The 15205-nt window shown below is 43.7% G+C and overlaps 1 protein-coding gene across 1 annotated transcript; it reads left to right on the forward strand.

Annotated features, from left to right (window-relative positions):
* The first annotated feature begins 10920 nt into the window (after positions 1 to 10920).
* On the forward strand, positions 10921 to 14627 carry LOC119337467 (F-box protein At-B-like). The gene is made up of 4 exons (XM_037609619.1): positions 10921 to 11171; positions 11261 to 11466; positions 12733 to 12832; positions 13095 to 14627. The coding sequence occupies exons 1-4, from the start codon at positions 10953 to 10955 to the stop codon at positions 14433 to 14435; spliced, it is 1866 nt and encodes a 621-aa protein (XP_037465516.1). The 5' UTR covers positions 10921 to 10952; the 3' UTR covers positions 14436 to 14627.
* Positions 14628 to 15205: the final 578 nt, after the last annotated feature.

Below are 15205 nucleotides of genomic sequence, written 5' to 3' on the forward strand. Positions count from 1 at the left end.
GGGGGTGTGGGAGGAAACCTTAGATTCACCTCCCCGATTGTCCTCCTCCGTGGAAACATTAATTCCCCCAGTTCGGATGCACAATGTGTGAAGCTCACTCTTGGCTTCTCCACTCCTCCCTTCATCTTTCTCCGATGGCACTTGACTTAGCGCCCGTTTAAGCATCCTGGCTATTGCCGGACCGGGCGAGCCTTCGGGAAGTGGGGCCGGACACCTGATTCTCTCCGCCTTACTGAGCCAATCCTGGTCGCGGGCAGTTTTTCAGAACAATGTTATGATAAATATAAACAAAGTGTTCGGTCACAGGGTTACTTACTTGGGCATCTGGGCGGTTGCAGCTCAGGTCCGCATCCTCGGTGGTGTCCGGACACTTTATTTGTGGTCCGAAGAACAACTTATACATTCCTTCAGGCGTCATGCCGAAGAAGTGTTGAATGGTTCGTGGACCTTATGGATTGAACTCCCACATCCGGAGAGGTCGGCGTTTACACGGCAGGGCCCGCCGAACTAGCATTACCTGGATTATTTTGACAAGACTAATATCCCTCTCGAGAAGCTCCCGAATGCGGCTCTGCAACGTCGGTACGTCGTTTGCAGGCCCCCAGTCCAGTCCCACGTTGGCCCACAATGCCAGTTGAGGTGGAGGGCCCGAGCAGAAGGCGGGGGCGGCCGCCCACTTTGAGCCTCGGGGAGCTGTGACATAGAACCACCTCCATTGCCATAGATCGGAAACCTCCGGGAAGGAACCTTCGGGCCATGGGGCATCGGTGTTTCTGCTTATTGCGGCGCCTCCGCACTCTACGTATCGCCCCTCGATCACCCTCGGCTTCACATTGAAGGTCTTGAGCCATAAGCCGAAGTGTGGGGTGACATGGAGGAAGGCTTCGCACACGATGATAAACGACGAGATGTGAAGGATGGAATCCCAAGCTAGATCATGAAAATCTAGTCCGTAATAGAACATGAGCCCTCTCACGAAGGGATCAAGAGTCAAGCCCAAGCCCCGGAGGAAGTGAGAGACAAATACGACACTCTCGTTGGGCTCAGGAGTAGGGATAACCTGCTCAGGGGTGGGAAGCCTGTGCTTAACATTGGCAGTCAAATACCCGGCCTCCCTAAGCTTCGCAATGTCCTCCTCTGTGACAGAGGAAGCCATCCAACGGCCTTGACGGTCGGATCCGGACATGATCAAAGATCCGAGGTGCTTGATCTTGAGCTTTGGGTGTTGGAACTCGAAGTGCGGGAAGGCACAAGCATGGGGAAAGAGGGATAGGCCTCGACCCCTCTATAAAGGGGGAGAATATCAAGCGTCCCCGGCGTAACCATTCAGGACTTGCCTAAAAACACGGAGTCATGCCAACAGGCATGGTTGGATTACCCATACCCGTATTGATGAGGATCTCACGATGAGAGGGACACGATCTCTGCTTCGACAAGACGTGCCAAAGGAACCGCCTCATAATGTGTGCGGTAGCTGGTTATAAAAAACGGTTCGAATAAAAGTCGGACCGTGGCGTGATGTCATGTTTCGAAGAGTTGTCAGCAGATTAGATTCGTGGATTATTATTCTCTCTACGGTGGTATGTGGAATTTGTCTTGTAGAGCCGGACACGGTCCTTGTGTTCAGAATTTATCTTGAAGTATTCGGAGATGGAATCCGCCTTGCAATGCCGAAGACAATCTGCGCGTCGGACTCATCATCATTGAAGCCTGGTTCAGGGGCTACTGAGGGAGTCCTGGATAAGGGGGTATCCGGACAGCCGGACTATGTACTTTGGCCGGACTGTTGGACTATGAAGATACAAGATTGAAGACTCCGTCCCGTGTCCGGATGGGACTCTCCTTTGCATGGAAGGCAAGCTTGGTGATCCGGATGATAGATCTCCTTCTCTGTAACCGACTCTGTGTAACCCTAGCCCCCTCCGGTGTCTATATAAATCGGAGGGTTTTAGTCTGTAGGACAACACAATCATAATCATAGGCTAGCTTCTAGGGTTTACCCTCTACGATCTCGTGGTAGATCAACTCTTGTAATACTCATATCATCAAGATCAATCAAGCAGGAAGTAGGGTATTACCTCCATCGAGAGGGCCCGAACCTGGGTAAACATCGTGTCCCTAGTCTCTTGTTACCATTAGCCTTCGACGCACAGTTCGGGACCCCCTACCCGAGATCCGCCGGTTTTGACACTGACAGTCCTCATGTCAAATTATAGACTATTGTTTTGAATCATCTAAAAGTCCATATGTCCATGATACAAAGAAAAGAATATATGATGAACATGTTAGGCAGCATTCCACATCAAAAAATCTATTTTTATCATTTACCTACTCGAGGACGAGCAGGAATTAAGCTTGGGGATGCTGATACATCTCCAACGTATCTATAATTCTTGATTGTACCATGCTTCTATATTATCATTCTTGGAAGTTTTATAACATTTTATAGCAACTTTATATCATTTTTTGGGACTAACCTATTGACATGGTGCCCAGTGCCAGTTGTTGTTTTTTTGCTTGTTTTTTACTTCGCAGAAAATCAATACCAAACGGAGTCCAAATGCCACGAAACTTTTGGAGAATTTTTTCTGCCCAGAAGACACCCAGGAGGCCCAAGAGTTACACCAAAGGAAGCCCGTGGGGCCCACTAGGCACTAAGGCACACTAGAGGCCCCTGGCGCGCCCTGGTGGGTAGTGGGGCCCACGGGAGTCCTTTCCACCGCCTCTCAGCTATATAAATACCCAAGTATTCCAGAAACCCTAGGGGAGTTGACGAAAAATTGTTTGAGCCGTCGTAAGTTCTAGAGCCGTGATATCCAATCTAGAGCCCTTTTCCGGCACTCCGCCGGAGAGGAACATGATCATGGAGGGGTTGATCATCCTCATTGGTGCTCCTTCGATGATGCGTGAGTAGTTTACCTTAGACCTACGGGTCCGTAGTTAGTAGCTAGATGACTTCTTCTCTCTCTTTTTGTTCTTCGATACAATGTTCTCTTCGGAGATCTATTCGATGTAATTCTTTTTGCGGTGTGTTTGTTGGGATCCGATGAATTGTGAGTTTATGATCAGATCTATCCATACATGATTATTATAGCCTCGTATTTCTTCTCCGATATTTTGGTTTTGTTTGGCCAACTTGCTTTATTTATCTTGCAATGGGAAGAGGTGCTTTGTAACGGGTTCGATCTTGCAGTGCTCAATCTCAGTGACAAAGAGAAACATGACACGCATGTATCGTTCCTATTAAGGATAAAAAGATGGGGTCTATTCCTACATGAATGGATCTTGTCTACATCATGTCATCGTTTTCATTGCATTACTCCATTTCTCCATGAACTTAATATACTAGATGCATGCTGGATAGCGGTCGATGTGCGGAGTGATAGTAGCAGATGCAGGCATGAGTCGGTCTACTAATCTAGGAAGTGATGCCTATATACATGGTCATTGCCTTGGATATCGTCATAATTATTTGCTCTTCTATCAATTTCCCAATAATAGTTTGTTTACCCACTTTGCGATATTTTCCTGAGAGAAGCCTTGAGTGAAATCTACGGCCCCGGGTCTATTTCGTATCTTATTGTTTTCAGATCTATTATTCCAAAAATCCAAAAATACCTTGCTGCACTTTTTCTTTATTTATTATATTTAGTGTTTATGCTAGATCTATTTACCCAATCTCATACAATTTAATCTATCTCAATAACGAGGAGGGATTGACAACCCCTCTTACGCGTTGGGTTGCAAGTTTTTGTTGTTTGTGTGTAGGTGTTGTTTACGTAGTGTTGCATGGTTCTCCTACTGGATTGATAACCTTGGTTTCATAATCGAGGGAAATACTTACCGTTGTTGTGCTGCATCATCCTCTCCTCTTTGGGGAATTACCAACACAAATACAAGCAATCACGGGCTAACCCCCTGGCTTATATACACGCCAGGTAGGGCATCTCGGGTTACATGGTCGGTATCCAGGGGCATGGCGGGATATGTCTTGGAGTATATGTCAAGCCTTCGGTGGATGTAGTCTTGGATACATCCAGGCATGTAGCTTCCCGAGCCCGCCTGAATGAGACTGAGGGCATGCGGGCCTAGCCCAAGGACTATGGGCTGACTAGGTTGGTACCCCGTAGTCTAGGACACCGTCACCCCCCCAAAAAAAAGGTGTTATAATTCCAAACTTTCATAAAATGGGGCAAAAATTAACATTCATCACAATCATACATAAATATTGATGAGTTCCATACAGTCTATCCCATTTATCATCACATCCAAGCATGCATTTTGTTGACACAATCATAATATTCATCATTCATCCATGCATGAGTTCTAAAACATTTCCTGAGGTTCACCATAATAACGACATAAAGTGGCATAATGATGTCTAATAAACAACCTTCTTCTTGTAGACGTTGTTGGGCCTCCAAGTGCAGAGGTTTGTAGGACACTAGCAAATTTCCCTCAAGTGGATGACCTAAGGCTTATCAATCCGTGGGAGGTCTAGCATGAAGATGGTCTCTCTCAAACAACCCTGCAACCAAATAACAAAGAGTCTCTTGTGTCCCCAACACACCCAATACAATGGTAAATTTTATAGGTGCACTAGTTCGGCGAAGAGATGGTGATACAAGTGCAATATGGATGGTAGATATAGGTTTTTGTAATCTGAAATTATAAAAACAGCAAGGTAACTAATGATAAAAGTGAGCACAAATGGTATTGCAATGCTAGGAAACAAGGCCTCGGGTTCATACTTTCACTAGTGCAAGTTCTCTTAACAATAATAACATAATCGGATCACATAAGAATCCCTCAACATGCAACAAAGAATCACTCCAAAGTCACTAATAGCGGAGAACAAACAAAGATATTATTGTAGGGTACGAAATCACCTCAAAGTTATTCTTTCCGATCAATCCATTGGGCTATTCCTATAAGTGTCACAAACAGCCCTAGAGTTCGTAGTAAAATAACACCTTAAGACACAAATCAACCAAAACCCTAATGTCACCTAGATACTCCAATGTCACCTCAAGTATCCGTGGGTATGATTATACGATATGCATCACACAATCTCATATTCATCTATTCAACCAACACAAAGAACTTCAAAGAGTGCCCCAAAGTTTCTACCGGAGAGTCAAGACGAAAACGTGTGCCAACCCCTATGCATAGATTCCCAAGGTCACGGAACCCGCAAGTTGATCACCAAAACATACATCAAGTGAATCAATAGAATACCCCATTGTCACCACGGATATCCCATGCAAGACATACATCAAGTGTTCTCAAATCCTTAAAGACTCAATCTGATAATATAACTTCAAAGGGAAAACTCAATCCATTACAAGAGAGTAGAGGGGGAGAAACATCATAGGATCCAACTATAATAGCAAAGCTCGCGATACATCAAGATCGTGCCAAATCAAGAACACGAGAGAGAGAGAGATCAAACACATAGCTACTCGTACATACCCTCAGCCCCGAGGGTGAACTACTCCATCCTCGTCATGGAGAGCGCCGGGATGATGAAGATGGCCACCAAACTCTCCGTGGGTCCCAATTGGTTTTTGGTGGCTACAGAGGCTTGCGGCGGCGAAACTCCCGATCTAGGTTATGTTCTAGAGGTTTGGGGATTTATAGGAGAGGTTGGCGTCAAGAACAAGTCAGGGGGCCACGGAGAGTCCACGACGCATGGGGTGCACCCTAGGGGGGCGCGCCCTCCACCCTCGTGGGGCCCACGGGACTCTCCTCCGGTAACTCTTCATTCCAATATTTTTTATATTTTCTAGAAAAAATATCCGTTGATTTTCAGCCCATTCCGAGAACTTCTATTTCTGCACAAAAACAACACCACGGTAGTTCTGCTGAAAACAACGTCAGTCCGGGTTAGTTCTAATCAAATCATACCAAAATCATGTAAAAATATTGTAAACATGGCATGAATACATCAAAAATTATAGGTACGTTGGAGACGTAGCACCTAACACATAGCTTGCGAGAAACCACCAAAAGTATCAACAACTACTTTTCTTGGCCACCAGCCTGCAACAAAGAAGAACCATAAAAAAGCTTGTCAACGACAACAATGATATCAACATGGCACTAGGTTCTGGTCTCGAAGGAGATCAACATAGCCTTGTCAACCTTCAGGTTACTCCCTGATGCAAAGAGACTCCAGCCTTTTTTGTTGAACACTATGCGCCCATCGTTGCAAGTGTTATAAGTTGCCACTATCACTGGTCCGTCATGTAGATGAATGTCAGCAACTCCTTGCTTTGGAATGTCCAGGCTCTTAGCAACCAACTTTGGGATTCTCTATGTACAAAAAATATGCGAAAAAACTCACATATTTCAAAAAATTAATAATAATGAAGAACGAACAGGACTAAACACATACAATGATTCCAGTTTCTATGTTGGTTTTGGTAAGACAGTGCGTGAAAGGGATGCCTCTATGCTCTTTGTTGAATGGAGTTAGTCCTTTAAGCTCCAACTGCTCACCCTCATTAAGACGGGACCCTCTTGTGTAAAAAATGCAGGCTTCGTCTTTTATGGGGGCATCTTCCTTCGTGTCACCATCATCTAAGCTTTCATCATCATCTGAGCTTTCATCATCATCCTCGTTCTCGAAGGGGGATGTTTCATCTTCAGACCCGTTACCAATCTGGAAAGCAATGTAAACCTCTGGCATGGGCATGGGCATGTCGAAAGAGACCATCTCTCCACCCCCCAGGTGGTTGCCACTAAAGAACTTTCCCCATTCAACCCCGAATATTGAAGTATTATGGGCCCCCTTGTGCAGCTTGATAGTGTATACATGGCCGCTAGCCATGAACAACATAGAGTTCTTGGTTAAGGTGTTGAAATGAACCCTCACACCACATGGGACAACCTTGATTTCTGAAAAATAAAAAAATCACTCTTGGACTAAACTCATCACTCATTGATAGAGTAAAAAATCAGAAAAGGTGGAAGTAGCTAAATGCGTTGGTCAATGTACCGCGGAAGTCTTGAACTCGTTCCATGCAAAAATGTTGAAACTATTACCACTTTCATCACCGCAGTAGTTCAGACAAACTGCACACAACTTTTCCTACAACAAGTAAAAATAAACGAAATGCAATATTTTGGATAGTGAAACACTAGTGCAACAACATGAAAACTATATAGGCATACCATGGGCATAACTTCTTATGATAAAAACCAACACAACTATCAATAGGGCTAAATTTAACAAAAACCATACAAGAGATAAAACAATTGAAGACATGAACAACAAGCCATCTTTATATATGAAAAACAGAAAAAAAATCTACAATTAACAATGATACAATGAAAATTAAAGGGCAATACATGATTTAGAAAGCAGCTCTAGGAGAAAAATTGTCACAACAAAAACATTATATGACTTGCAAGGTAAAAAACTTAATTAACTGATGCGGCAGTTAGCTTTTGTAGCACAACATAGGTGAAAAAAAGACTATTACTGGTAGAATATACAAAAACGGGAAGGGAGAATACACTACCTACACCTAACTATCATAGATCACATGAACAAAATTATATCAGAGATGCGTATAAAAAATTATGATGAGTCACTTTCTCATACTACCATGGAGCGAATGAACAAAAAAGTGAACAAATTCAATATGTTAACAAATAGGTATCAATCCCATGTTTGGCATATGAAACGATGCAACAAGGAACAAATAGTTTGGCAGGCCATTAAGGAAAATGTGATGCAGTTCTTAGCCAAATATGTGATGCAATTCTTAGCCATAGTTATGCAAAAAATGCATAGAATCCTTTGTCCCACAAAAAGAAATGTAAGACGAATTGTAGAAAAATAACATCACAACACACTTTTGGATCTTTTGAAAGGCATGAATAATTGGAAATGCCATCAGTTAGTTATATATATTATCTTCACACTCTAGGAAAACTTTCAACCCCAGTAGGTTACTAAAAACAGGGAACAGTAGGTAAAAATCAAAGCAATGTAGCCTAAAAAACACACTGCATTACAAACTACAACACAAAAAAACCTACAACTAAAAAAACACAAACTTTGGATCACACTACCTACACCTATAAAACTCACACAAGGGGGAGAATTGACCTATACCCTTTAAATCAAGTCTACTGAAGACACAGACAACATGACATGCATGTTTTTGTATATTCTACTAGCATCAACTTAAGAAAACTTAAAGAATCAACTTAAAATTATAGGGCTCCATGGACAAAAATGGATAGAGGGTGTTTCCAATGAGTTATAAAACCCCTCAATAATGGGTTTCCAAATGGGTCTAACCATGCATCTGTTTGAGACGTCGTGATTTTCCAATAAACACCATGCCACCCCTATCTCGCACCCCCTACCAAGAACGCAAACCAATCCAGACGGTCGATGGGTCCAATCTAACAAAAAACAAACAAGGAGATAGAGGATCTAAAAATCCCAATAAAAGCAGGACGGGCATAGTGTAGATGGAGCTAATCTACTTGAAATCTAGGGTTATACCTCAAATCAGGAAAACCTAAAAAACACATGGGGCAAAAAGCTCACTTTATCACCAGCGCCTGCCATCTCTTCACCTCGCGGGAGCGAACTAATCCTCGGTCGACTCCTTCCTGCTCACCTCGACTCCTTCCTACTCATGATGACACAAATGGGAGACGAAAGGGGAATGGGGAGAGGAGGAACAAAGAGAGGTGGCCGCAGAATGGAAGCAATAAAATAGGAATGGAACAAAGCCCCCTGTCCCCTCCACTTATACAAAAGGCGGGCTATAGGATCGAAAGTGGGTCTAGAGGGGGGTGATTAGACTACTTGAGCAAATAAAAATCTATCATTTTCCCAATTTTAGTTGTAGGCAGATTTTAGCAACTAGCACAATTCAAGCAATCAACCTACACATGCAATTCTAAGAATGTAGCAGCGGAAGATAAAGCATTGCATATGAAGGTAAAGGGAAGGGTTTGCAGAAGGCAAACGCAATGTAGACACAGAGATTTTTGGCGTGGTTCCGGTAGGTGGTGCTATCGTACGTCCACGTTGATGGATACTTCAACCAGGGTAACGGTTGCGCAGTCCATGAAAGGCTCCGCCCACGAAGGGTCCACGAATAAGCAACCTTGTCTATCCCACCATGGCCATCGCCCATGAAGGACTTGCCTCACTCGGGTAGATCTTCATGAAGTCGGTGATCTCCTTGCCCTTACAAACTTCTTAGTTCAACTCCACAACTTGACGGAGGCTCCCATGCGACACCTAACCAATCTAGGAGACACCACTCTCCAAAAGATAATAGATGTTGTGTTGATGATGAACTCCTTTCTCTTGTGCTTGAAATGATAGTCTTCACAACACTCAACTCTCTCTCACACATAAATTTGGATATGGTGGAAAGATGATCCGAGTGGAAAACAACTTGGGGAAGGCTAGGAATCAAGATTCTTGTGGTAGGATTGGTATATCTTGATCTCAACACATGAGTATGTGGTTCTCTTTCAGAAAATGTATGTTGGAAGTGTAGGCACGTTCTGATGGCTCTCTCACAAATGGAGATGGGGTGGAGGGGTATATATAGCCTCCACACAAAATCCAACTGTTACACACATTTGACCCAACTCGGTCAGACCGAATAGATGAACTCGGTGAGACTGATTTAGTTCAAAATGTGAACGTTAGGAATCTTGGTGAGACCGACTGGAACAACTCGATGTGACCGATGTGCTAGGGCTTAGGGCAAACATCAACTCGGTGGCGCCGATTGCATCAACTCGGTGAGACCGAAGTGCAGCAATAAGGCAACATAGAAGATGTCAAGCAAACTCGGTGGGACCGATTGCACATTTTGGTGAGACCGAAATAAGTACAACAGGCAACAGAGAGGTTGCAAGGCCATCTCGGTGAAACCGAGACCTGTATCGGTGTGACCGGACTGTTAGGGTTTCTGGCACTGGCTATGTCACATGAACTCGGTGGCACCAGATGGAAAGAATAGATGGGGCCGAGTTTGACTTTTAGGTTTTAGACATATTTGGAATGAGAAAGTGGTTGAGGGCTTTGGAGCAATATCACTAAGCATTTGAGTAAGCAACCCATTAAGCAACACCTCATCCCCTTTTAATAGTATTGGCTTTTCTATGGACTTAATGTGATCTTTGATCACTAAAAGTAAAATGAAGAGTCTTGAGCTGTTGTCAATATGTGTCCTTAGCATTTTGAGAGGCCCACATTCCTAGTATATGCCATGCCATTCACTGAACTTCCTAAAATATTTATCTTAAAAGAATATTAGTTCAATAAACTATATATTGTTATGAATTACCAAAACCACTCGAGGATTAGTTGCATTTTCACATGCCAATACCAAACGACAAAAAGCTCGTGAAAACGGCCAGCAACACAACAAACAAAGGTTAAAAAAATGGACCTAACAATAAAAGTATGGCTGACTCGAACGGGCCGGCGACCAGACTCAAACGGGAAACGCGACCGTTGGACAAAAAATCAAAGTGGGATCAAGTTTACGCGGAGACTACAACAATAAATTGAACGAACCACAAGTTAGATGAGACATTGTTAAATCTCATTTAGATGAGATTTAGTAACTCCTTTTTTTCTCGTGGATATGTGTATACTTAATATTTGCATGCTAAAAAACATGTCGATGCCCATAACATCGTGCATTTTGCTACGTATTGAGCAGCTACCAGTTTTGAAATTTTCAGATACCTAGCGCTAACCTTTTTCTTCCAAGAAAGAACAGCAGGTCCGGTTTATTGGTTTATTTCCTCATTTAGAACAGTAGCAGATTAAAACCAAATAGAACGACGGCAGAGGGCCTACATGTCATACCCACACAGAGAGGGCCCGCGAGCCGTGGTGGTATATCCAGGGACGGTCTCCGCGCATCTGACTCTAGGTCTGAAAGCAAGGAGCCATGGAGAAGAAGCCCCGCGCCGCCGGCGACGGCCAGGGCGGCGGCGAGGCCTCCGGCAGCGTCGGAGGAGGCCTGGTCGACATCCTCCCCGAAGCGCTCCTGGTGGAGGTTGTTGGCCGGGTGGGGCTAGAGGCCGCCTGCTCCGCCGCAGCATCCTGCCGCGCCCTCCGAGGCGCCGCCGGCGCCGCCTTATCCTCCGTCGCATCCCTAGACCTCTCGGTGAGCCTCGTCGCTTCTTCCTCTCTCGCGCTCCCCGCCTCCCGCCAGAGATGGTCTCCCTTTAATCTGGGGTTTGGTCGCTGTTGCAGGCGTTTACGCCGACGAATGCTATCGCGAATAGGATTCTTGCCGGTAATGGCAGGCTCCGCAGCCTCGCCGTCAATTGCAGCCTACTCAACGACTCCGCTGTCGCTGCTATTGCGAAGGAGAGCCTCCGCGAGCTCTCGCTGCTCAAGTGCTCGTCCTTCTCCCCGTACCTCTTTGTGGTGATTGGTGAGAGGTGCACCAATTTGAGGTATGCATCTTCAGCAATTTCTTGTTTGCTTATGCTATGGGTTAGATTACAGTTGGACTTGTGGTAGTATTAGCTGATATGGTTTAAAAAAACGTATATTGAGTCGAACACGTAGTAGCCAGGGCCTCAACAAGTACAAGGGGCAGTGTTGCACTGTTGTGTGTAACCGAGAGAATCAAGATGGACTCTGTGCGCTGCACGGAGGGAGTGGTCTGGCTTGCCATTTCAGGCGGTCTGACCAGAGTCTCTCGTGGGTGTCGAGTTTGTCGGGATATCAAATAGCATCAGGGGATCCCATGGGGGATGTAGGTTTTGGCTGAACCTCGCTGTCAATCAAGGTTCAACATATCATATATTGGGTTTGTATATCGGTTTGGCTTGAACATATTGGATGTCGGATATCAGACGATACGTAGATATATTGAAGAAAATATATCTGGAATTTTTTGAATATCCCTGTTCAAAGAAAACAAAATGTATGGTGTTAATGATCTACTTCCTCCGTCCCATAATGTAAGAGCGTTTTTGACACTATTGACACTAGTGTAGTGTAAAAAACGCTCTTATATTATGGGACTGAGGGAATAGCATAATAAATTTAGATTCCTAGTTTATGAACTTGTTAATTAAGAAACTATTTAAGACATATTCACAAAATCCTCACTCTAAGATTAAAAACAATACCTTACATATGTGTTTCTACAAACATTACACATGACTTTGATAATACGATGAAGTTGTAAATACATTAAAAAATCACTGATTTGTGATAAATAATTGTGTTCATTGACGCACCGGTCTATATCAATGGGCATATCGGGTCAGATATCGGCCATATTGGTCGATATTTCGGTCCACATCGGATGATATGTGAAAATGATATTTACAAAATGATATATTATGTTTATATCGGTACAGCCCCAAAACTGATATATCGGCCTACATATATCTACGCTGCATGAGCTGGTACTGTGACTAGTGGAACCAAGCGGCCATGGTATTAGTTGTGGAAGTTAGCATTGGCACTAAGCCATGGAGGCTAATTTCATAACAGTATATTTCTTGAGAAATTGGATTAGGCGCTATGAACTGTTGCCTAGTATTATTGCATTGTAAGGTTTATTGTTGTCCAGGTGGGATGGGCATTGGGAAAATTTGATTTGTACCTGGCATAGTGATTGGTTATGTTTCTGTTCTCTAAAAAATGATTTGTTTTCATCTTGACCCAAATTGTGGGAAGTCTGAGCATATTGTATTTATATTCAGATCAATTACACTGGAGATGGCAAACTTGAATGGCAGTGAACATTTTGTGATCTGCCGTAAGTCCATAGCACATATGTTCAAAGGATGTGATTACTTGGAGGTGAGGTGTCTTTGTCACATATGAACACGATACCCTTCTTAACTTAGAAAGATGGAAATAACGACATTGCATGTTTGAATAGTTTTTAGATTAGCATCTTTTGAGTACAGTTTAAGTAGAAAACAACCTTTGAGTACTAAAGCATATATATAAAAGTTTAAGTAATATTAGCCATGGATTTTGAGTAATTAGCTATTGGAATAAGTTCATTTGGCTGCTGTGTGCCTGTGCCTAATCTGTCTTTTCAAATCTATCAATGCAGAATCTGTCGCTGAAATTTCCTCTCCTAGCTCCAGGCTCTGTTGATTTTGATTCTTTGGTGCCTATTATGCCTAGTACCATCAAGGTACTATTGCTAATGCCTGTGGCCAATTGGCAAGCAAAGAAACTCTTCCCCATAAGCGCATCTCTGAAGACACCCTTCAGTGACAGTCTAGAATCACTGTCTTTAGTTCTGGACATAATAACAGATGAACTTGTTACCTTCATCACTAGAAGTCTCTCAAACTTACTTGAGCTCTGCCTAGAAGACAACCCTGGAAGTGAAGCAGATCTGGACAATGATCTGACCAATATTGGGCTGCAAGCACTTGGCTTATGCCAGAATTTGACACATTTATCTCTTACACGCAGTAAGCAGGGTTGTTCTTCCACCTTCAGAAGGGTAAACGACTTTGGGCTACTGATGCTTGCTGAAGGATGCAAGCAACTCCAAACCATTAGGCTTGGTGGGTTTTCTAAAGTGAGAGATGCTGGATATGCAGCCCTTCTCCACTCTTGCAAGGACCTGAGGAAATTCGAGGTCAGTACTGCCTCATGTTTGTCAGACTTGACGTGCCTCGATCTTGACGAGGCAGCAACGAAGATCACAGAAGTGAGGTTGCTGTCCTGCGGTCTCTTAACCAGTGAGACAGCAATATCTCTGTCATCCTGCACCAACTTGGAGGTTCTTGATCTGTCAGGTTGCAGGAGCATTGCAGACTCTGGCCTGTCCTCCATCTCGCAGCTTTCCAAGTTAACTCTATTGGACCTTGCAGGAGCTGACATTACCGATGCAGGTTTGTCAGCACTCGGTAACGGGAGCTGCCCAATATCTTCCTTATGCTTGAGGAGTTGCAGAAGGATCACCAACAACGGCATAGCCTCATTGTTGTGTGGGAGTGGCACCATCAACAAAACCTTGGCCGCGTTTGACATTGGGAACGTACCAAGGATATCTGGTAGAGCCGTCACATTGATCGCCAAGAACTGCGATCAGATAAGCAGCCTGTGCCTCCGAAACTGCGTCCTCATCACCGATCCATGCCTGGAGACTCTAGGTTTGGACCGGCATGGCTCTGGCAAAAGCACCCTAAGAATGCTTGATCTCTCCTACTGCACTAGGCTGTCCCGCAACTTCCTGAGGCTGTTCGATCCGCTGGTTGACCCACCGCTGTTCCGAGGCCTGCGGTGGCTTGGCGTCGGGAAGAATGTGCTTGAACGTCGTGGGGGCAGTCCGACTGTCGCAGAGATCCTGGAGCGGAAGCCAGGGCTGACGATATGTGGCAGTAACTGCGAGATGGGTTGCAGGAACCAATGCCATCCTGACGTTCGCACCCTGTAATATGCATTGTTCATGGCATTCCGGTTGGTGTTGTAATGCTCTGTTCCATGATGTAACAACACAATTCTTTGGACCGTTTGGTTTTCTCATGTTGTAATTCTTATGATTTGTTTTCTCATGTTGTATTGTAATGAACGGATGGGTTTGTACTACTTCATCCATTCCTAAACATAAGTCATTTTAGAGATTCCACTATGGACTACATACAAAGTAAAATGAGTGAATTTACACTATATACATTTGTATCTACTCCCTCCGTTCCTAAATAATTGTCTTTCTAAAGATTTCAACAAGTGACTACATACGAAGCAAAATGAGTGAATCTACACTTTAAAACATGTCTACATACATCCGTATGTTGTAGTCCATTTGAGATGGCTAGAAAGACAAATATTTGAGAATGGAGGGAGTAGTTTGTAGTGGAATCTCTAAAAAAAATTATATTTAGAAACGGAGGGAGTAGGAGTTTAGATAATGCAGCTTTCGCATTCTATTTTATACTAGTAAAGTGGTAGCTTTATTCTAGTAGTCCAACGTGAGGAAAGATATGAATTACAACTACCGAGTTGATTTTGTTGTTTGCTTGGTATTTTTTGCTATTGGCAATTTACTTGGTTGTTTAGGGGTCAGGTTAAATAATGAGGATTATCATGTGGTTCAGAGAAAAATCGATCGAAAGAGGCAATATCAATCCAAGGAAACCAACAAACTACACAAGGAAAGCTGATACCAAGGGGTGGTAGCGATGAAAAGTGAAACCAACAAACTAC

Source organism: Triticum dicoccoides, chromosome 7B, assembly GCF_002162155.2.
Source record: "Triticum dicoccoides isolate Atlit2015 ecotype Zavitan chromosome 7B, WEW_v2.0, whole genome shotgun sequence".
Taxonomy (NCBI): domain Eukaryota; kingdom Viridiplantae; phylum Streptophyta; class Magnoliopsida; order Poales; family Poaceae; genus Triticum; species Triticum dicoccoides.

Bases quoted from the DNA above. Each gene is read 5' to 3' on its own strand.
- LOC119337467 (XM_037609619.1), top strand. From the start codon at position 10,953: ATGGAGAAGAAGCCCCGCGCCGCCGGCGACGGCCAGGGCGGCGGCGAG. The intron at 11,467-12,732 runs GTATGCATCTTC...ATTTATATTCAG, and splicing joins GAGAGGTGCACCAATTTGAG to ATCAATTACACTGGAGATGG. The intron at 12,833-13,094 runs GTGAGGTGTCTT...CTATCAATGCAG, and splicing joins AAGGATGTGATTACTTGGAG to AATCTGTCGCTGAAATTTCC.